The 25,589-nt window shown below is 34.2% G+C and overlaps 1 protein-coding gene across 1 annotated transcript in view; it reads left to right on the top strand.

Moving 5' to 3' along the window:
• The window catches only part of LOC105382237 (protein embryonic gonad), a 79,093-nt gene extending 53,787 nt beyond the window's left edge, over positions 1-25,306 (top strand). The window contains exon 3 of the mRNA XM_011552088.3: positions 23,550-25,306. Coding sequence (XP_011550390.1) covers positions 23,550-24,482 — 933 coding nt within the window. The 3' untranslated portion in view covers positions 24,483-25,306. The remainder of the gene's footprint in view (positions 1-23,549) is intronic.
• The last annotated feature ends 283 nt before the right edge of the window (positions 25,307-25,589 follow it).

The raw sequence follows: 25,589 nt of genomic DNA, 5'->3' as shown, positions 1-25,589 counted from the left end.
CTATTAGCATCACTATAGTTACCACAGGGGTATAATCGTGACAGTTCTGACATTGCGAAAAAGAGACGCTTAGCTACATTAAGCGTAAGAAAGAAACGTTAAGCTGTAAATGTTTTTTGTCCTTTTTGCTGAGGCGCCTGTTTACGTCAGTTCTCTGTGCCAAACAATGAAACAAATGAAAAATCTGTGTCAAACAAAGGCTGACAGTTGCAACAAAATTTTCTAAATGCTATTTATTTTTGATTTGCTAGTGATTTGTGGGTGTTTATTAAGTTTATTAGACTATTATCATCACTTAACGAGTGTGTGACATGGGTGGGTGGATTTTGTTCGGTTGTATAGAGCATATTGAACGAAAACACGATGGAATGATGGATGAGATATATTTTCACATGTAAGTAGATACTATCAAGTTTAACAAGCTTACATTCATCATAGTACTATCTATTGGCTCGATTTTAATATAAAACGATACTAATTTTAATACTGTAAGGTCTTTTAGTATCAGTTTTAAGTAAAAATTACGAGGTACCATATCATAACAAATCACATGGTGTTGCAAGTTATTGAAAATTTATTTTACCCACAAATATTATAGTATGCAAAGAAAACACTAGAAATTGTAACGGACTCGGGTTGGGTTTACAAATGGGGCGCACGAATTCGGTTTTTGTGAAGATTGTATTTTGTAGAAGTCATTCTCCTCTTTCAAATGAGGTGCCTCTCATTGTGAGGAAACGTTCGTTTCGTTTTTTTCTTCTATTTGTGATTTCTTCTGTATAATATAAAGTTTATTGTATTGATACGAAATACGTGTTTCCTTTAAAAAAAACCCCATCACATATTTGGCCCACGATTATAATGCTCATGCTCATCCATTTATCTCTGCTTCATAGGTTTCCGACAGAAAAAAAATATCAAGAAAATGGATAGACATTACCGGTCGCACAAATTGGGAACCAAAGAAACATACAAAAATTGTGTTCGGCACATTTTGAAGAGGATTGTTTCGATTGGACGAAGACAATGAATCATACAATCAACTCAGTTTGTGTATTTTTAAGCGTTAAAATATTGACTTACTATGTTATATTTTCTAGGATTCGCTTAAATTAAAATCATGAAGCCATGCGCAATTTATGCTTGAGAACAAGATGCCGGTAAACGTCAGAGAACGCTCAGTCCATAGACAAGACATGTCATAGACAACTTTCTTCTATTCTGTGTTATTCCTCGAGATAAGAGTGCGGCCACAAAGCTGTTGTGAATAATTCCTTCTAACAGTATATTAAACAATTATATTGAAATCAAATAAGTATGAGTAAATTTTTTTTTCTTATATCGTCGGTTGACAGGAAAAACTCACTAAGGCAGATTTTTCAATATTCAGATAAATGTTATCTGGGTAATACAAACATTGAGAAACATTGAGACGCAACAGCATCAAAATTATTTCCCAGCAAAACTTTTATCTGGCTATTGAAAAATTAGCCTTTAGTGTCTTTTTCCTATCAACCGACGATATACTCAAGTTTTGTTTTTATGATAACTTAAATTTCCCCATATTTAGGTTTAATTTTTTTGTCGGCAACATCTATGGTTTGAGTGAGAAAGAGAATAGTGCACACGGCGATTGCCAGTCTAGAGGTAGTAGGTCTATGATAGTTACTGAAGGTTTACGGAACTATTATGAATAGAGATTTTTACGAAACCTCAAATAGGCTTAATGTGTTCCGTAACTATTGAGCTCAGTAAACCTACTTTAAGGTTTTTTTATGAATAAGACCGTAAGATTATGAGCAATATGCTGGGCTACACGGGCAAGTTGTTGAATGGTCGAGTGAGACTGTCGGAAACCAAACTGCTCATCTATATGCTTTGCGTATTTTAGAAGACGATCACGAATAAGGCGTTCTAGTAGCTTCCCTAGGGAAGGGAGCAAACTAATAGGACGGTAGTTAGAGGGAATGGTTTCGTCTTTACCCGATTTTTTTAAACCTATAACTTTAGCTAGTTTCCAGCATGAAGGGAAATAGCCTAAGAAGAGGCAAGCGTTAAATATCTTGGTAAGTACTAATATGCATTTTTGGGGCATGTTTTTTAGCAGTGAGTTGTTGATACCGTTGACGCCTGGAGATTTGCGGCATTTAAAACTTTTTAAGTACTTCCATATTTCGCGAGGGCGCACAGGATGATGTAGCTGGGTACTGTGGTATGAATTAAGTTCCGAAAGGGATTTCATTACCATTTCATTTGTTTCATCATCGCTCCAATTTGCAGTTAGAGACATGTTTTGAAAAAATGCAGAAGCTAATTCATTGCATTGCTTGGTAGCATTTGAAGTCATGGTGCCGTCTGGCTTAAGAAGAGGTGGAATCGTTACAGGTTTGTTTTTTAGCGACTTGACAATTTTCCATAGGTCTGAATGTGCATTATCCACCCTGGCCAGCTTTTCGTTCCAGATCTTGTCGTTGAAATTAGTTAAACATAATTTTATTCTGTGTTGTAGGACACCGATTTGGGATCTAGTTCTTACTTATATACAATGTTGGCAGCTTCCGTAACATAGAGACTAAGTTGCTATTGCTATAGCACTAAAGTACCGACATTGCAATAATTTTTTACCCTGACCAAAAGCGAGGGGTGTCCTAAGATTGTTTTTTTTTGTATCCGAAGTGGCAAAGAATTTTAAAACCGATTCATAAATGTATAATTTCAATATTTACACTGATACGTCTTAGAATATAGAATCCTACGTAGGTATATAACTTAAAACCATAATTTAAAACGAGGTGTTTTCAGTTACATATTTAGCTATGCCCTCATTTCCATTAATAGTCCTAGTGTATGTATAGGTATTTAGCATCCATACATAAAATCACCGAATTAGCAATATGTCATGTCAGATTAAATAACGTGTTAATTTAATATTTTTAACATGAAAATTATCTGAGCTGGTAATAATTTGTTGGAAATGTAGTGGTTTTTCGAGAATTTGATACTAAATATTACATAGAACCAACATCAATAATCGTTAGTAAAACGAATAATTTTGTTAATAAAACGCATATCAGTGGGAAACGAATGGCTTAATCAGGCCCGTAAATTTATAGTTTTATTTTAAATTAACATACCTGACAAATAAGAGTGAATTGCAAATTAAAAAATGGTACAAACCACTTGCCGTTCGTGAATTAAAAACCCATTATTAGTGTTACATTAGACTTAAAATGGGACTAAAATTAATATTCTCATGAGCTAAGTAGGTATTTATTAAAATTTAAGATCCTGTTATTTATTTTAGAAATTGTTATTTTCACTCGGGAATTTTAAAACAAGATTACTGATTAATTTCGACTGCTACAATTTTCAATTAAATTAAAGTCACATTAGTAAAATTACATTACCGGGATTCATAATTATCTTCCTACATCCATACATTTAATTAAATTATACTCAAGGGCAAATACAAAAACATGTTTATTTTTGTGTTTGCCCTTCTTAAAAAGGTTCAATAAAATTTTGGCATAAGGCAAAGTGAAGCAAAATTAATCATAAATTCCTTATTATAACATGGATAGAAACATATTGTGAACTTCAAATTGAAACACAACCGCACCCATTCCCACGCTAATACAAATTAAACCGAACATCAGTCAAACGCAACTAGATTACCAGACAGACGCGCGTGCGCACAGATTTCACGCGCCGTCACACACGACATAATGTTGTGATGCGCGACCACTTGCGCAGCCAACTCGATTCAGTATCGAGTACTCGATGTCTGATGCACAATGCGAAAGGTTGTCACGATCAATTTGGCTCTACAATCATTTGAATTTCGCATGTTTGACAGACGAAAATCCATAACGGTTTGTAATTTTTTTATGGAGTTTTATGACACGATATAATGTTAGGTTTGATACAGATAGTTAAAAGTGTATGCGTTGTAAAAAAAACTATTTAGATCTAAATGTCGAGCGTAAAATGTGTTGTGATAAAGAATAGAAACAAAATGAATGCAGTCACACGGGTGGTCCGGCGCCGCTTACAGACAGCGCCATCTCGTTTACATATTCAACTAGAATCACGCATAAATTGTCATTACAGTAATCACTCGAAACAGCCTATCGATACACACGCTCGCTGCATCGATTCACCATTCGATTCTAAGCTGAACGCCTTTTAACGCGTTTCGAAATTCTATTTGCCTCTTATTTACGATTCTCTCCAGCCAGTGTCGCCCTCTATGGGTTTTATCAGTGATTTTATTACGGTTTATCCATTTATCGACGTTATTTACAGCCAGTTTTGACGGCTTGTATAATTTGGACGTTTTCTTTCTTGTCATAATTGCACTTTTAGGGGCATCAGAATGGAGATCCAGTTATGTCAACATAATCTTTATTGTATGAAATGAGTCTCGTGGACACATAAACATGACAATGTATTGTAGTATCGACGATAGCCAACTTATACGTACAACCGTTAGCAGTTCTGGTATTTTTATAGTGGTGTATTTTGGAAGATTTAAAAAAATATTTTTTTTGGAAATATTATATTTTGATTATATCAATAGTAGTGTCTCAACATTGGCAACTATAACTTTTATATAAAAGTAGGAAATTTTCAAATCAGTTATCAGGTACTTTTTAGCTAAAATAAAATAATTTTATCAAAAAACATGACTTTTGCAGTCACAAAGGGACAAAATACGATAAGTTCAAGACTTCATGATTGCAATAAAAATGAGCTCGTCGATAAAAATAAAACTAAACCCTACATTGACCTATTAATCTACTTACGTTTTTACGTAATGATGTTCCTATTTGAATACTAAGTAATGTTTACATCAGGTTTAATTATAGTTACTTACACAGTGATAGGGTGTTGGTACTGAACTGGAAACAGTTGACTACCCCTTTTAGGTATAAAATTAGTTTTTTGTTTAATTAATGTAATCTTACGCATGGCAGTTTTATTGCTACATACTAACATTAGACCTGTGTACCACTTAGCTCGTCAGTTTAGTAGTCTATTTTTTATTTATTTATTTTATTCTTTTATTGCACAATATACAGAAGTAACTATGTACAATCAGGTGGACTTAATGCTAAAAGCATTTTTTTCTTGTTACGTTTACATTAGTACGGACGTAAGATATGCACACACACGCACTCACGCCTTGTACTAATGTACTCCCTTGCGGGGTAGGCAGAGGTGCATTGCTGCATCCACTTTTAAGATATGCGATTATGATTATGTGTGCAAAAGTCTTGTTTAAAAAAACACATACATACATACCTGCATATTAATAAAACAATAAATATTAAACTCTGAATGTTTTCCTAATAATAACTCTAAATCGAAATAGTTCAGTCAGTCCATGCGATGTTTGTAGTTGTAAATTCTCGGCACGGATCCATTACAATACAATGCATGGTCGAGGTAGCCGACCAGCGGTGAAGATGAAAGTTGGAAAATCTATTTAATAAATATACATACATAGTATATTTTACGGTTATTTGTATAAAATTTACAAAATATATTATGGTGAGACCAAAAAAACTTACTCCGCGTTGAATTCTTTTGTATGATGTTTCCTATAAAAGAGATCAACGCGTTGCATGAAAAAAAAAGTTCTGCTATTTGAAACGTTCGCCAACGTAAAATACGTAGAACGTATCTTTTAATATAATTAATACTTACCGCAAGTATACATATTTTATTTATACCATTTATTGTATATATTTAACAATAATAAGTACGCATGCTGGTAGATACTTTATCAGTTAAACTTGCAACCTGTATTTCTATTTACATACAAACATAAAGTAACAAGTAATAAAATTAGAAATCTCATCAAATAAGTTACCACTTTATGATTTGAACGACAAATACACTTACAGAAGGTTTTCTCCCGTGTGCACACTTTTTCACAGTACCTGTAGCTTATTGTTAAGTCTACGCGGTACTAAGAAATGGCAGCCTTGCCTTGACGCATCGGGCGACAGACGCGTGCTCAAACTATTGCGAAGTAAAAGTAACTTGAATGTAGGTATTTATAATTTAAGTAAATAATCAATTTATAAGAGCAAAATGTTTTTTTTTTTATAAAAATGCGTTAGCTTAGAAAATTACAATGAGGATGAAACAGCTAATAAAAATGTAAATATTGTTTAAATATTTCTGGCTGAACCAAGAAAAATAAATAATTTACTCTAGCCTGTTCCGCACAATATTAGAGAAAAAGTAGCATACGTCAATTAGGAATAATTACTATAGAGGAGGTCCATATCCAACAGTAAATTATAAACAATGGGCCACATTAGTTTTTATATATTTAATTGGAACTGTACCTCTTTTACGCACTAAGGACAATTTGGTAGGCGGCGCGCGCGCAGCTTTCACGGTCTAAACAAACAAGGATCAATCGTCTCGTCTATGTACTTGTCTAATGGCAACTTGCCTGTATAAACTCTGTCTGCATAATTTACATCTTCTTCAAACAGTCATACATTTAATATTTTATGACTGGTAATAAACATGTAGGTATTTACGTTAATTACTGCCGGTTGCTTGGTGGTGTATTTGAATTTAATTAAGTGCCAAAAGTTTACTGAATTTGTATAGGTTAAATTCGTGCGCCTAGATATTTTTTACGTTAGCTGCCAGACAGTTATAATTATTGTGATCACTAATCATTTAGTATACATGAATTTTGATAATATAGAAACTACTAAGATGTTAAGAACTACAATTGTATTAGATATTCAGTAGTAGACTGTGGTTGAGCGGAACTCAACGGAACTGAATTATAAAAATAAATAAATAAATATGTGGGAACATCTCACACACGGCCATCCGACCCCAAGCTAGGTAGAACCTGTGTTATGGGTATCGGACAGCTGATATATCTACACAAATACATATTAAATATAAATATCAACTCCCAAGACCCGAGTACAAATATCAGCCTTTAAAAAAATATCTGCCCCAGCCGGGAATCGAACCGGGGACCTTTGGCATAGCAGTCAGGGCCACTAACCACTACGCCATTTAACCGTCGAGTTATGACATGGGTTTCTGTGATTGGCGGAAGCGTCACCAAGCAGAACTTGTTAAGCTTATATTTTTTATTATATTATTTTAATGAAATGAAATGTAACTATAAATTTACGCAGTTCCATCGCTACCTACCTGGTGGAGCATTTTGCCGTAATACATAATACTTAAAAGCTTATGATAATCTACTTAATCCATTTTGGCCATAAAGGCATGTTTCAAAATAACGATACTGGATAGTGGCCAAAGTTCATGTTAAACTATAAATAGAAACCTAATCTGACAGAACGACCCAATGATAGGGAATTGTCATGTAGATTAAATTAAAGTTCTTGTTATATAGGTTCAATAAATTATGTTTATATAGGCCTTATATCTGTTACACAAAGATTATTTTTCAATATCAGTATCCAAGTATCAATTTATAAAAGTTTAAGATTTTATATTTCATTATTATAAAAAGATTATGCTGGTGAAAATGTCTGAGGCACAATCTTGTTACTGTATTTTTTGTAAAGCTTGTAATAATATTCAAATGTGACTTGACATTCTTACGTAAATTTCAATGAATTATTTTAAGGCATTTGTCAATAACATGTACCCTACCAATTTTCATAATCTTGTTAAGGAACATACAGCTAAGCTAAACATACTGTTCATATTGTTCCTTTAAGCGTGATAGTAGCAGTTTATAATTTAATTAAATATTTTTCGTTGTATACGTATACTTTACTTTTATACACTCAACGGCCGTTAAGGTCTTGATGCACTCGGAATCCAAAAGGGTTTGTCTAGTTTATCAAAAAAAGAGACAATGAGAGCTGTCAATGGCTGTCATGCAATTGGTACTTTTCCTATATATCGTGGTCAAGTGCTTTGAAACTTCTAAAACTAAAGTGACCCCAGTCCCGAAACCCTAATAGCACGCCACACACCTTACATCTAACGGGAACATAAGTGCTTAAGCGAGGTGCAAACATGGTCTTAATAGTCGAATTGTTTGCCTTACTTCACTGCTTACTTAACTAATGAGCCTAGAAAACTTCAGGACACTGTGGATGAGAGAAGTGAGGAAGAAAGTTTAATATTTGTCGCTAACTGGAATTCAAAAAAAGAAATCGTAGAGAAAATTTGACGAATAATGAACATTGTGTACCGGTGATTTTGTACGAAATTAATCGTAGGCTCGTTGATGAATTTCAGTGTCATGATGCATGACTTTTTTAGATTTTGAAGATGGGTTTAGTCCTACCTTGAGATAAATTATCCAGCGAAGATACCCACTAATGATGCTACATATATTATTAGTGAGTAATTATTAAATTCGTATTTTAACCACATATTAATGTAGTTATACCTAGTTGACTTTAATTATGAAATAGTCATTATTATAGTGACAATAACAGGTAACTTTTACTAGAAATTGAGAATTATCTGACAGTTGCACTTCTACCGGCATTACTATTCTAATGCACGAACATGGTCAAACACGTCTAAGAAGCCATTATGAAGACGTAAAGAAGTGTGGATTTCACACGTTAATCATTTACATAAATAAGTGGATCAGGTACCTTGGGTCCGGATTTATTTCATGCAGGTTTAGTAAGGTATTAACTGCATGTTAATGCGAGCATGATAAATGGAGTGGACAGGTATATTGGGAGAATAAGGTGATTTGTACTTATATAGAGCTGTTCAAAATAACTTCCTATTATCGAGCTGTTAACTTATTATTGTTAATTTATCATTTATTCATACATATTTTTACAGTTTTAGCACCCATGAACCTTTTAAAATAAATAACAAACAAGTAAAATAAATAGCCAACACAGTTGAAAGCGCGTCTATCTCTAAGTTGCTTCTGCCTATTCAAATAAAAAACAGGAGTATTAGTAATTAAACGTATTCCAGCAAAACGTGTATTGTTGAATAATTATCACTGTGTTGTCCACCAGATCAGAGCACTAGCGGAGCAATGTGCGAGGCAAAAATCGATCGATGAAATTGCTTAAAAATCCGCTCATGCACTTTTATTGGACGAGTATTGCCTCGCACACCGCTCCGATCCACTCTAGTGGCAGACAGCCTTAAGCTGTGATTCCGTATATGCTCGGAATTCATCATCAGAGCGGTCTCATCAAACAGAACAGAAAACACAATTTCACCAACCTCTCCAACGATAAACTTGCGAATGTGAAAAAACTACCAGATGCCATATTATAAAAGCAAATTAATTAAAAATGTCGTTACTAAAAGGAAATTTAGAATAAATTATCGGTGCTTCGTTTTTTTAATTACTGATCTTCTACATTAACTATTATTTAATCGATCTGTTAATAGTTAATGAACTATAAGAAGAAATGTGAATTTAGATTACTTTAAAATGCGGTATCTTTTTGGTGCGATTTAAAAAAACTATATCAAGTTAATCTAGATTAAAAGTCAACAGTCTCAACTCTTTTAATTATTCTGATTAAGGGTCATACGGTAAATTGTTGTTTATATAATATATGTATCTTAAAACATACATTCTGTTTAAAATTATCTGGTTTATGCAGCTACTAGGTTATATAATATAATATGTAATGTACTTTTTTATCATTTATTCAAGGTTATAATATAAATTAACTATTAACTAATGAAGCCTAACCTAATTGAAAAAAAAATATTAAAACTGAACTGTAATGTACTTTTTTTTATCAATTTATTGTTCGTAGCAGTTTATGACTAACTTTCTTGAATCAGTCTAAGTAAATATTTAAGTTTTTTTTTTCTATTTAGGGTGTTGCAAAAAGAGTATAGTACTAAGCTGAAACCTTCATAAGCAGCTTGTTATATCTAAGTCCGAAAATAAAATCAGAATTTTTTGAAATCGCGAAACGTGATGTTTTTTTTAGCGAATATGAAATTCTGATTTCATTTTGGGGCTTATATATCACATGCTGCACATGTAGGTTTCGGCTTCGTACACCCTTTTTGCAACACCCTGTATAATCCAAAAAACAAACCATCAGTTTTAGCAAACCCTGTCTCATTTCTAAACGAAAACCCAATTAAAGATAGTTAACGCCTCAACAAATGCGACCTAACACTTCCTACTTACACAGAGAAAGTAAAAAAACAATTGAACGGTACCGCCACCGTCATACATCGAGTGTCGAACAATTAATACCCACCATCCAGGTCTACTGTGATCAAAAACGGTATACCGTTAAAGTATTAATATATAACTAACCGAATCGCCAGTTTTACCTTCCCACGACCTCTACAAGTTACATTTCTCTGTGGTCTATGCGATCTCACTTCCTATCCCGTTTCAAAAGCAACCGTATTGCAAAGTGGATAGCGCATCAAACGGGTCTGCGTTCAGGATTCCATTGAAAAGCACACATAAGACAGAGATTGGAATGTGTACGTGTGAGTGTGTTGACCAATAGGACCTCTTCTCAGCTGATCACGCTTAACTGAACTCTGTGTGAAAAATAAAAGTGATATTAAAATATTTATCTGAAGGCTTTGGAAATAGGTAGGTACTATCTAGGTGCATGGATGTTATGTCATTGTATTCTAATTCTGACTAATCCATATCTAGTGGTAGTAAAGGATTTCTTATCCAACAAGACCTTGACATTTGTATTAATTCGGTCAGTTTCAGTTTATTAATATACGAAGCCTAATTATTCAACTTTTATTGTCTCTATAAAACAAAAAAAAAAAACATATGTAGGTAGGTAATTTAATTGTAAGGAATTCTTTTTTTAACCTATGACGTACGCCAATAGCAACGGAACAGGTCTAGAAATTCTTCTCATTTAAAAGTCAGATATTATTATTCAGCAGTGACCATAAGAAAGGATCAGTTGAGAACTCGTTGTATAGTATTAATAACGTACGGCCAGGGAGGTCGACAGGTGACGTTGTGGGTCTATGGATTGTGTTTGCGTGTGTGCGTGTTTCGCGTGTGTGTGTGTGGAATGTCAGAGTTTACGCAGGCCCGGGTTACACTGGGCGCATAAATTGTGACGGTGATTTGTATGTGTTGATTAAATGCAAGTGATTAACCGGTAACTTGAAACTGACCTGTTAGGAGAGGAAATGGGGAAGCCTTGTAAATGTCATGTTAGAAGTTATTTAAAATGGAAGTACCTAATGAGTTTTTCTTCTTCATATGAATGATAACAAAGTTGATACACGCGGTTGCGGAGTATAAACTAAACGAATTAATATAGTTTATATTGACTAATCACAGCCTGAAGTAAAGGCAAATAACATTCAACTTCCCATATACTTATTCGCATCATCATCAACTCCTAATCACCACTGCAGCTGGTCATAGGCCTCTCCCAAGAAGTCCCACAACATTTTCCTCAATTTCTTACAGGTTCAGTAATAGAATTATTCTCTAAAATATAATAAAGATTTTAATAAAACGTAAAAGTAGGAAGTTATACTTTAATTCTAAATTGTAAAATACACCAACATAAAAGAACGACAATCAGATCTAAATAAAGTCAAAGAACCCAGTGTAACCTAGCCCTAACATGTGACAGTGCGCACGAGTGGATCGCGGCAGGTGAACGTGAGTGAATGTGTGCGTGAGGTCACCGTGTAGACACACGGGTGGGTGTGGTAGTGTGCGCGGTATCATCTTCTATGTGCTGCTGGTAAAGTTTCAAGTTCGGGTATTTTGCTTTTGGCGAGATTATGGAAGGAAATTGAATATGTTTTATTAACTCTTTCCTAAAATGTATAGATAGTTACTTTGCACATTAAAACTCTTATAAATGAATTATAATTAGAGCTATTGTTTTATAAACGTTTAAAGTTTTAAGGAGACTGAAAAAAGACATGTCGCCTTAAATTACCTAAAAAATTCATTTCATATAATATTTTCCTAGTAAGAAAATATAGTGGATTTCAACACCACTTTGACTGCAACATAGCATACGGAGTACAAACGACTTACGTTGCGACAGGTTGAGCGATTTGTTAGGCAATTTCACGATATGATTACAGTTCTCCACACATTCTGAGATTCCCTACTTCAATAAGCTAAGAAGAGGCACATAGCTTAGCTAATTCATTGCCTAGTTTTATTCTTGAACTTATTTGAGGCCTTTTTATGTTAATTAGATAGTTCGGTTCAGATCTTTTATGATGAGTAGTTTTAGTGCAATATTATAGTTATGTTTGAGCATCAATATTTATGTATTTTACAAGTGCTAAGGAAATCAAATACATGGACTAAGAAGCGTTTACACAATGACAGTATACAGTATGCTCCGTCCAGGCCAGCTAGTGAGAATATAGAGCATTTTGCGATTCCGCGGGCTGTCGTTGTTTGAAAGCGCTCGGGTTACGACTGTGTTTACACATTAAATAGACCAGCAAGTCATCATTTTTATAGCATCTAGCAATATTTAATCAATCTAATTTCCTACCGTTTACTATCTTTCTCTTTTATTTTTATCTCACGCTAAAGTAATTACTAGCATCTTTATGATAATGATAATAAAGTAAAAGCCGGTCGTAGGGAAAAGGGCCCGATCATTAATGAATAAAGTGAATTTTAATAACGGGCCCTTTTTTGAAAATAGAACGGAAACCATAATGTACCGAGACGAATTTAAAAAGCATTACCGAATCTGGTCCAATCAAATTTGTTATTTTTTCGTATTAAGTCTTAATAAAATTATGTGAGCATCTCTTAATTTTGATTTCATTTATTATTGAGACAAAAATAGAATTTTACTCACACAGATAACATTTATTTGGAACTGCTAAGATGCTGTTTGCGATTTTTGATATTTTTATTGTACTCTTTGTTGAAATCATAACTTACATCCTAACTATTATGTGTCTGTCTGTCTGTCTGTCTGTCTGTCTGTCTGTCTGTCTGTTACTCTTTTAACTGAACAGATTTGAATGAAATTTGGTATACGTATGGTCTAGACCCTGAGAAAGAACATAGGCTACTTTTTATCCCGGAATTCCCACGGGAAAAATCTTTTTAAGGCGAAGCGAAGCTCGCGGGCACAGCTAGTATCTTATAAATCAGTAAAATATATTTAATTTGAATAAGTATTTAGTTAACCACTGTAAATAGATTCCTAACACACTTTACAGAAAAGGTTGACCCGTAAAAACAATCTTTAAAACTTTGCTAAAAAAAACAAACCAATAAAAAGTCATCTCAAAACTATAAAGCTATCTGCGCAAGTAACCGCCTGGTAAGTGCCGGGTATTAGCCGTCTACAATGTAATTACTACATACGGTATATATTTATAATTATCGTATACGAGATCATTAAAGCGTTACCTAGCAATTTGAGTTTTAATACGTCGCAACGTTGCTTTTATTAATAGAGCTATATAGATGGGAATATTAACTTGATCGACATGAGATGGTCGGATTTAGACAGCTTTTGGTAAGTCCATTGTATTGGAGCTTGTGTAAATAATGGACTTTAGTTTGTCCGGTGTTCTGTTAGTGTTTTCTTTTACATTGGTAGATAATTATGTAATTTGGGTACTTTCATATTAATAATCGCGATTGAACTAATAGTAGATACCTAATTACTTAACGGTGTGACTAATTAAATGCTAAGTATATATTGTTATTATGATATCATAAAACTTAATTTTAGGTACAATTATAATAGAAGTACTTACTACTAACAATGAGTAGATATAAAAAAAATAACAAATTATTAGTTATTCATAAATTATATCATCAAAATCATTGCCCTTCAACTGTAACAAGTACCTATCTTCTGTCCGGAGGCAAAACTAAATTGAATCTGTCGAAAAATACCTCAACACACCATTGAAATCAATCAAATGGACGGATCTCTAATAAGTTAAGAATAATTGTTTCTACCAGTATTAAAAAAATAAGTTTATTATTTCTCAAACTGTCAGACGCTCTATAGAAATCCGAGCGTGTCGTATCGAAAATTGGATATCATTACCAAATGATTGAAGGAAAGTAATTTAATTTTCATTCAAGGGGCCTCTAAGTTTTTTGTTGCTACCATAAAGTATTGTTCTTTTAAATAAAGTTTCATTTTTGACACTTATCTGAACTTACGACCTCGTATTAAAATGAGAGTTTTTGTTGTTGCTTCTGAATCAGTTGCTGCTGCTTTGATTAAGGGTTATTTTAGACTGTAACGTAACCAAAAGGCTACAATTAAAATTTCTCCTCTTTACCCCTAGGCTAGAACCATTATTTCGGAAGCCGCTACTTATGCCATTAGACACCCGTACAGATCGATATCTCGGTGAAATACAGAAATGATAAATTACCAATAAGATAACCTCAATCTCACAGTACCATACTGTTTTTTTAGTAGTCGAACTAAACTATTTTGATGCATCATTTGTACGTCATTTTAATGACATGTCTTAATTTGATTGGCGTTATTATTGTTTTGTAAAGATCATGACACTGTTTTTATGTTACTTAAAAAGTACGCGAAAGAACATAAGAGAATATAGTAAATAAAAGGAATGACATATTATAAGAACGATAGTGATTTAAGTTGCTGTAGCACTTCAAAAGATCTTAACGATCATCAATATTATCTCAAGCCTGCCTAACACGATCAAAGCTAGCATTACCTACAATACCTTATTTATTCTTATCAAATGCATCATTCGGTTTTCCATACACTTTGACCTTTGGCTCTGCACCTTACACTGCAAGCCAGGACATTAAGATAGAGCCTTACTTAGTACTACGATTATCACTGGTTTACTTTGTCCTTAAGCTGGCTGTGCAGGCATCTTCTGACAATAATGGTCATGGGAATTTAGAGAAGGTTTTAGTTAATATAATGCGAGTACTCTTCTTCTTAACCTGTCTGTGACGAGCACTATACAACTGGTCTAGGGTTAGTCATCGTGGTAAATTGATAAGCTAGTCAGGATAGTTTCAGTCGCTGATGCGTGCCCTGTTGCTGCTTCATGGGATCTTTACCGATAATTTATGTATTTATTATTATTATCGTCATGAATGTGGCGCTGTGATTGGTGGAGCATTAAACGAGTTTATCGACGTCGATAACAGAACCGTGCCGTGGTCGCAGGGTTTGCTGGACGTACATTGTACATAAAATACAGTTTATCCATCTTTCGGGGAGGCTCCTTTCGTGCACATCAATACGACTTACCTAGCTGTAAGACAAGAAGTATTTTAGCTACTTGTAATTTACACCCACGGGCAATGAAATAGTTCCACTCACAAAAGGCCGACCACACACAAACACAATTTTTTCAAAAAATTAAATTAAAATTTGAAGAAAATATTACCGTGTTTTGTTGGTAATATCCTGATGTTCTGTTAAATGTAATCCAATGTTGTAAACGGCAAAATTATGCTAGCCTTTTCCGTTTAGAAGTCATTTGGTGTTTTTCTCAGTGGAACCTTTTCATTGCCCGTGAGTGTATAATAAGTATTGCTGAAAAAGCTTCTTTTGAAAAATATAAAGGTAATAAAATTATTTAAACTCTTAAATAAAATATTACACTCAGGCTTGGTGATAACTTTACCGATGTCACAATAATAAAAAAACGTAACAAAAGATATTAAAAAACTACAAAATGTGTCATGACACAAAGACCACGAATTAATTAACAGCTATAAAATGTTGACTACAAAATATTTCGCTGGCACTCGACAAATTGTTGGCATTATTATGGATGATGCTAAGCAAGATAGAGTCAGTAGGTACATAATATTTAACTATTTAAAAATTATCCCAATTTATGTCATCCACACGCTTAGATGACAAGCAAATAATAATATGGAGCTGCGACTTGTTCAAATTAAAAACTTTAGGTTCGTGTACAAGACCTTTTATTTGTAAAATATATGCTCAAATTATTAGTTGAATGTTTAAATTATAATTTAACAATTTGATACTTTAATTAATGTATAAATCAAAAGAAGTATTTAACACGAGCCACCTCAATCGAAATTGCAAATACAATATTAATTGACTTGACAACACTTTAATAAATTATAAATCTCAGGTCATAAAGTTAATAAATGTACGAATCACCTCACCAGCTAATAGGTATCGATTACATTGAATTGGTCTTGATATGAACAAAATGGCGACCATTCGTAATTGCCACACTATGAAGTACTAAATTCAGGATCATATATTACCGTTATTGACTAGCTATCAAAACTTTGCCAAATTCAATTATCTCGGTCAGTATATTGATCTGAAGTTAATGAACTGGTACGCGTTGAATAAGTTTATTATAAAACCGATTTCAATGTTATGATATGAATAATTTGTATGTTTGTCGCCTATTTGTACTTCTGCTTATTACCAATAAATATAATCCTTCATCTTCAAAAAAACCAAGCAAAGCTTGGCAAATTGAAATAATTTAACTAGCCATGACTGTGATATCATATCATTTAAATGCATCATAATACTATTTTCTATCAAATCTATAAAAAAAACTTGGTAATCAGAATAGTTCATTGAAGCATAAACCTTTCCACATTAAAGTACCAAGATAGCCCTCGCCCACGCTCACCCAATATTGTCAAATCATAATTTAAGTTTTACGTCGAGCATTCATTAACTTTACGATTGTTTATTTTCTTCGACAACGCATAAAAAGTTACACGACACACCTCACGCGCGGTCGCATCTTATAAAATTACCAAATTGAATATAAAAATGTCCGTTTATAATTTAAATTTATTGGCTAGTCTTCCCCTGGGGCGATGGTTGGGTGTTAAGCCTTTTTATTGTTGTAGGGATATTTGTTACCAATCACTGTTGTTTAGCTCATGCTGATATGTTAAGGTTAGAGTGGTGTATTAGAGGATCATGGTAAAATAGATCAATAGAGACCCAGTAGTTTCTTTGAACAATAAAGTACGAAGCTAAAATATAAATCGGTATAAACGTCGTATCTATCCGGCGCACACGCCGTAGCCTCCAAACTTACACACGCTTTCGACATGTGCCAGGGCGCTTCACGCCACCCCCCACCCACCGCGACGTCCTAAGCTGAGGACACTTCAGGAGGCAAGCCTCCTGAAGTGACCTCAACTTAGTCGCTTTATAACGGGAGAAGGCGCCTCACGACGCCTTCCCCAACCGTTCGGCAAGGCTGCAAAGGTCGCAGGACCGCAGCATATAGGATCCCTTAGAAAAAAAAAAAAAGTCATCGTTACCTTTTTTTCATTCATCGTTAGCTTTTTCGTTATTTTATTTCATACATCGAATAGCAATTTGTAACGTTATTATAATATTACAATCAATCATTAAACATAAATAAAAGGCAGAATGAGACAAAAAATAAAATATATAAAAGAATCTTAGCAATACTGTACGGTGATGTCATTCACTATAAATAAACCCATTATAAAAATGCTCTGAATACGTGTATAATTTGGGTCAGTTTAGGCTGTAGGTGTTGCCAGTTTTAGTATGGTATAAAATATTTTGATGGTTGTAGTTATATGGTTATGTAGAATCTCACACAATCCCATGTTTATTTGGCTCGTAATTTGATGATGATGATGATACGTATATATGTCAGGCGAGTTTGCAGTCAATATATAATTTAAAATCATAATTTTCATCAATAGAGCAACACCTGTGAACTCCCTCCCACGCTGTGACCCACGCGACCTACACGCATCCAAATAACTAGTTTATAGCTTATGCTAATTATTCACACGTGCATTTACCTACGCGTTGTGTTGGCAACACTGGCTGTCAAACAAAAATCTGTTATAACCCGCCTTAATAGAGATGAGACCTTCGTTTGGTGCTATAAGTGATTACGAGTGTACAGATGATTATTTGTACGCTATTTTGCTTAGTCTAATTCGGGTGATGTGATATATTTACTCTAGAGGTAATAGAACGTGCCAGTTGTTGATATTGTGAGCGTACTAGGTATATTTATATTTGGATTTAGCGGTCTTCCATGTAATAAGAAGACGTGAGCGAAATAAGTTGTGTGTTAGTAATAGTTTTCTTCGAATTCGAGCTTGTATTCGAAACTAGACCGCAGGAAGGAAAATGTCACAAGTGACTAAGAAATATAGAGATTTCGTTGCATGTTTGACATTTCGTAACTTAGTTTGTTTTAACTTGTTATTTGATAGTAACATTGGTAAATAATTAAGTACTTAAAATGAATTCAGGAATAAACATTTAAGAATTTCCTAATGATGTTGTCTTCCACCGTATTAACGTCGTTGTTGTTTATTTGTCGGAAATTTACGAAACTAGATTAATCACCGTAAGACCATAAATTATAAATGCATTTAATGTCAATAAACAGAAACATCAAAGATATTTCAAACATTATTTAATGCTAAGTTACATTTTGATTGATTTATACATCCCCATAACGTACCTAATTAATATATCATCTGGTAAAACAAGGAAAACACCGCAACTAGAATAAAAATTAAAATTAAAGGTTGCTATGAATAGAAATAGGTATCTTGAATCACACACTTATCTCAGAAAAGTTGTTAAACTAAGAGATGATCGGTTGATTTATATTTTTATAAATTACAACATATTACTCATGGTAGTGATCTCATTTCACAAGATTTCACACGGATGTTAAACATGTACCTATGACGCTATAAAAATGCAACATTGCTAAATAATAATGCAATCTAAGTTCATAAGTTAATGTATAGGGTAACGTAACGTACCTAGGGACATTTTCGACTACCCCAACTTTGAATGAAGCTATCGCAGCGTACAACTAAGATATTAATGTGAAATTTTGTTTATTCGGTAGGATATATAATGTATTATCACTAGTATTTGTGCTAAAGCTTTAGTGTGGCCAGATTTTATTAAATTAAGATAAAAGTAAAAAGGCTTGTTTTGACCCAAGGTACGTTACACGTTTGTACCTTGGGACACTGTTTCCTATAGCTTTGTACTATGGAAAATGCAAACTTCAAAATAACGCCTTATATCTCTGTTCTTATTGATTAACAGCATCTCCCTTCTGTCTAGTTTCACTCTGGCACTAATAAAAACAGAGATATAAGGCGTTATTTAGATGTTTGCATTTTCCATAGTACAAAGCCATAGGAAACAGTGTCCCAAGGTACAAATTTAATCGTGTCCCAAGGTACAAAAAAGCAATATTTAACCAAAATTTAAATATCTTTATTTTTAATTAAAAGGAATCTTTCAGATAATTGCCATGTCATAAAATTAAATAACTGAAAAGTTATACGTGACATCCATGTCTTTATTTTGAGCATGCCTCAATGAGATAAAGCAACACAAAAGACTATACAAAAGCTACTTTTGACTCCAAAAAACTTCATATTGTCTTCAACACACACTCGATGCTGGTATGATCACGAGACTCACTAGTTTTACCAAGCGAGTAAAATACTATACCTAGGGTAGAATTTTAATGTGTTTATTTAGCCGGTTTTTAAAATACAATCAATGTCCCGAGGTACAAGCGTCCCAAGGTACGTTACGTTACCCTACTCACTCACACCTGCTATCCATGGCAAAATGTACCTAAGTACAGTATTTATTATGTAAAAGGTGATATTATTATAGGTATAATTGGAGATCGTAATTATATTTTTTCGGTATTGGCATTTACGAGTAAGTATTCCACCGTCTATTGCCTGTGATCTATGGGCAGAAACAATAGAATAAATCTTGAGAAGACACTAATCTGATTGTGGACTGCTGGCATTTGATATCGTGCGTTATCGTGGTAATGTTATGTTTTATGGTTTCAGTTGTAATTGAAGCTGAACCAGCTTCAATCACAACTTAGCGTGTGCAAAATATCACGATTGTTTTGCTTTAAATAACCAAATATACCGGTAAATAGGTAAAACGTTACATCCCTAGTTACTATACTTACTCTGGATCGTTTCGACCGCTTCCAATAAAGGAGTTAGGCCTATGGTTTTAGGCCTAAGTCTACAAGTGGGCCTAGTTCGTCTTGATGGACCCCAACATTTATGCAAGCTTGTGCTGAGAGAGGGTGTCGGGTAAGTGGGCAACCCGACTGTCAGATGTTTTCATGCTGCCCGGCCTCTGACTTGGATTAACGACTCCTGCCAAAATAGCAACCGGGATCCACAGTTTAACGCCCAGAAAACAACCACTTAAAATCGGTCACCCATCTAATGACTGACTGATGTGTTGCATAATATCAATGATCAGACGATCATATGTTCTTTTCTTAGGTAGGAGTTAAAGCGAAGTGAATATATTGGGAACCGAGGTTTATAAATGAAAACTGTCCCAAAAAATTGTGCACTCAGAATACTACACGAATGACGAATGGAGTCGGAATCTCTCGAGCTAGTGTAGGCGGGCCCCTATTCTCACGGTTCAACGATAAACCCACCTATTATGGGCAGATCCACTTTTCCTTATTCATTACTACTGATTTACGTGGATTAGCGAGAATAAGCTATTTTCGTCGCACTTGTTGTGATTAGTATATTTAACTAAAGACATACGTATCCACCCACACCGCATACTGATAATTGAAGTCAAATAAAAAAAAAAATACAGAATTATATTGAATCTATATAATTATATTACTATGTATGTGATAAAAACCAAAATATTAAAATAGAGAGCAAAAAAAGTGTTGAAGATATGTGTTTTAATGAGATTTTTCTTATTCTTTTACACTTTTTATATTTATTTACACATCACATAAACACTGCAATTTATACGCTTCTGCTGTACCATCAAATCATAGCAGTGAAACTAAATGTGCAGTTAACGACTAAGCAAGCTCTTTTAAAAGCATTCGAAGTAGCGTATTAATTCTCATTACCTATGATTATTTAGCTTATACAAGCCCAGCCACACTTGAATTTCTAGTTAAACAAATGAGCCACACAAAACTCTCAGCATACAAATATCACACCTACAACAAGAACATAAAGCTTGGAATTCCTCGCTGAGTTTTATCGGCGGTAAACATAATTAAATTTTATGTCCACGTACAAATATCAAGGAGTGCTACTTCATTACACTGGTGTAGTACGAGATAATTTCATAGCATTACGGACCCATCATCGTACCTAGTTACATCTCACATTCGCTAATATAACTATAGTTTATAGAACACCAGCATTTTCCGCGAGCTTCGCTTCCTCTTAAAAGATTTTCCCGTAACAATTCCGTGATAAAAATAGCCTATGTGTTAATCCAGGGTGTCAGCTAACTCCATACCAAAAATTAAAATCGGTTCAGCCATTTTGACGTGTAGAAGTTACACACTCTCAAACTTTTATCTTTATGATATTAGTAGGATTGCGTATATTCTTTCGTATAGTATGAATGTAGGGCGGCCGGAACAATGACAAGTCATCGTGGCATCAATTATGTTGAGTAGGTACCTGAGTAAATGAGGTATGAAAAAAGCTTACTTATAAAATTTTATTAAATCCTAAATCTACAGTTTTTATTTTACATATTCATAGATAAGTAGAGACTAAACTGTTTGCGCTGTGGAAGGATAAATATCTGTTTTTCTGATTGCACATGACTGTGAATCTTGTTTTGATAAAAATATCATGAATATTTTGAGATAGTTACAACTAGGTATTTAAACCGATGTAAAGTCCTTTATCTACATAAGTGATATACCTACACATACTCGTATAAATCATGTAACATTACACAATTTCGTACTTTACCACATTTACATACTGCAAAGGTAATCTTTGTATCAGTGGGTCAAATGACATAAATCTGTTTTGAGCAAATTTAAGACCTTTTCGGTTCTCGTTAAGGTTGAAACTAGCGATTTATTGTGACGTCTCATTGTAAATTATATTTTTGTTTATGATCTTATTGCATTTTTATCGTTACTTAAGCATGTTATGTAAAATATTCGATTTATGGTTAATACGAACGTGTGCTTTCAACTGTTGAATTTTATTTCCCATATCGATATTAAGTAGGTGTAATACATTTAATTTGTAAATTATTTCACCTGTTAATGCCTAATTACCTATTCATAATATATATTAATTTGATTTTATATTTTGTTTCTAAGTATGTACTTTCTAAGTATTAAGAACAAGTACTATCTTCCCAGGATTTTATTTTATTTTGTTTCAACTTCGTCTTGTAAATATTGAAAACTATGTATGTTAGCTAAAACATTGAATATGTACTTATTGTTATATATTATTATTTTGCGAAACAACGCACGCGTCTCACGTACATCGATCTCCACCTTCACAGACACAAAACAAAAGTATTGCAAACCTTCCAAAACAAACTTTATATCCACAAGAATAAGAGTTGAAAAGAAACCTAAAGCTCAAATGCCTGTTTAAACCCAACGAGAGCAGATGCTGTTCAATTAAGACAACCTAACTCTATTACATATTAAACGTTGTCTTCAAAGCTGCTCCTTTTTTCGAAGGATCAAGTTTCATTATTGCTTGGCGAGGCAGCACGCTTAAATTGTCCGGAAGGGTATCTGTAACACCGATCCGCACCCATAAGGAAACCGACTTATCTGAAATTTCTAATCTCGCTCTGAGTCAGATGCTTATGCGTTTGCAGAATTATCTCAAGTTTCCAAGCAATTGCGCGGGATTTACGCAGTTTTAAGAGATGCTTTGTTAACCGTAAATTTTTATTGTCAGGCCTATCTGATGCTACAATTTCGTAAATTGCCCGCAGACGCGCGCGGGTCATACAAATATGGCGCCCCAACAAATTGCGTGGACGCGCACAACTTGAAAACATATTCCAATTAAAATCGTGATAATATCCGTTTGCAATATTGTCGTGATACAGAAATGTAATTAGGTATAATCCAAAAAAAAAATAAGCTTAATCTTTATTTACTGCAAAAAAGTATCCACAAACCAAACCGAAAGGAATCTGTAACAACGTCACATAATTTACGCTTTTGTATGAGTTTAATTGAGTAAGAAGAGGGCCGAGACGCCGCACAGCAGGTCGGCATTACGATTTATTTAATATTCAAGAAAATCCCCATTTCTTATGTCAAAATCGGCCATATTTCTGTAATATTAAGTGTGAGATATAACCTTCTACTTTATGACACAGATTTTAATACATCCCACATACTTTACGATGACTACTTGAAAAATGTTGCTTTTAATTCAAAATACTGTCGATTTCAAAACTGGTGAACCTGAATTGATTGTTTCCAAGAGAAAACAGTTTAACCGTTTCATCGATAAATTGCTATTCCTTATGCGATTTTGCCAAAAACTTTTTCCATATTTTACTCAAAGTTATTAGTAACACGAAATTGGAAATGTCAGTTTAGCATACGATAATTGTGCGCCCTCTGAATCTCGGTCCGGCCAAATTCCAATTTTCATGTCATTACAGTAATGTCTTTTATAACCTTTTGGCCCGACATTTCATATTGTAATTAATTGAAGTACGTAACTAAATGTGTTTTTTTTTTCATTGTTCCAGTCGTTCTTCGGGCGCACTTACAACAACCTGTCGTCGATATCGGAGTGCAAGAACAACGGTGAATGCGTCATTAATAAGAAGAATAGAACGGCTTGCAAGGCGTGTCGGCTACGGAAATGCCTGCTGGTCGGTATGTCCAAGTCTGGCTCGAGATACGGGAGGAGATCCAACTGGTTCAAGATCCACTGCTTACTGCAGGAGCAGCAACAACACCACATGCAGCACATTCAGACGAGTAAGTCACCGCCTGCATTCAACCCCGCCATGAATCCTTCGTTCATACCGACAAATCTGCTCCCAGCGGCAGCCCTGGCGGAATACTACAAGCACAACGAAAAAAACCCATTCACTGAAGACGTGACGAGGCAAAGCGTGTCTCCGTCCGACTCTGGAGCATCATCAGCTGACCCTGAGGACGACAACAGCTCCCGAAGTACCAGTGGCCTCAGCATATTCCGATCAGCGTCTTCACCGTGCAGTGAAAAGGACGTGCGGTTACATGCCATTAGGAATTCCTCCTCAAAGGACACAAGAAAAAGAAAGTCTTCGGCCGTGTCTATTAACTTACCGACTTCTCCGTTTAGAAGCGGATCGTCCACTCCTAGTTTCTCGCCGAGAAGCGGTACGTTTATCCCGGCCTTGAACATACGGCCGGTACCACCTGGTATAACGTCCACGTGGCAAAACCGCAACGGTGGCGATTCTATCCTGCACTCTCCTGCGGCGGGTGGTGTGGCCATAGAGCAGGACCAGCCTATTGATCTTTCTTTCAAATCTACTGCTGTACTCTTTAGAAGCCCTAAGAATGAGCCGAGTGACTCGGAGCCAGAACTCAGCATCGACTTGAATGATGAAGGCAAAGATATTTTGAAGAACCCTCTGGACCTTTCTTTGGTCCCGAAAAGAACTGAACAACTTCCTTTGACTGGATGAGATAGTAATCTTAGTAATAGTTAACCTACAACCGTGAGTCAATTTCGCCATGTGTCTTCTTGTTCCATTAGCGTTAGTTAGTTGAATATAATTATTTCGTTTAAAAATACTCTGCCATACAGTATTTTAAGGTCCTGTACATTCCTTCTTTCTTAAGTTTACCTGAATTAATGCTACCATATTTAATATGTTCTAGTGTAGATAGATTTCTTATAGGTATTTAAGAGTTAAGTATTAAAAATGCCAGTTCGTGAAATGTATGCCAGTGTTTTGATTTACCAATTTAGTTAATACCTATAAAGGTGGGATATAGGCCAGTGAAACGAAGCTCAAAATTGAAATGTACAAATTTGATGTATGTTTTGATAAAGTGATTTGTTTAAATTTTGTTGTTTTAAGTATTTATTGTATTAGTTTTAATTTAGGGTTTGTATTCAGTCAGTAATTAGGAGAATTATGATTTTTGTGTAATTATTTAGTTTTTTCTCGAATGTGTGTGTTAACTGTTTTGTTACTTGTTTCATTTGTTGCAGATTTTACATTTCTTTTTAATTGTATATAATTATTATTTAAATCTGAGTACAGTCTTATTTCTAATACTCAAACTACCTAAGTAATTCCACTTTCCTGACTATTTCTGTATAAGTTTAACGTCAGTCATTCCAGCTCAAAATTCCATCACAAAGTACTAATTACAGCGAATATTGTTATCAGTTTTATAAGATAATGTTTTATTTGTTTACATTTTTTTACGTTAAAATATTAAAAATTAATATATTGAAGAAACATTTAATAAATGCGAGTGTCTTATATTTGTTTGTAAATTTTATTTTACTTACCTACTGTTAAGGATAATCTTAAGAACATGTGTCCATAGCCACTAAAGGCCAGAAGCAAACAGTAGTTCTCTCATCTCAATGCTATAGATTTGTCACTGACTGTCGAGTTCTCAAAATACACCTTATGAATAATAAATAACCTCAAATTTGTTTACTGACGTACAAGAAGACTAGTAAGTAATAAGGTATTAACTACCGTTCTTCAAAAATGTAAGTCACCATGTGACCAGTTGTGACTACACAGAACAAGAATCTCTGTCAAAGAAGA

The sequence above is a fragment of the Plutella xylostella genome, chromosome 29, assembly GCF_932276165.1.
Source record: "Plutella xylostella chromosome 29, ilPluXylo3.1, whole genome shotgun sequence".
In the NCBI taxonomy this organism is placed as follows: Eukaryota; Metazoa; Arthropoda; class Insecta; order Lepidoptera; family Plutellidae; genus Plutella; species Plutella xylostella.
Note: the sequence above shows the minus strand (reverse complement) of the source record. Positions and strands in the feature narration are given on the sequence as shown.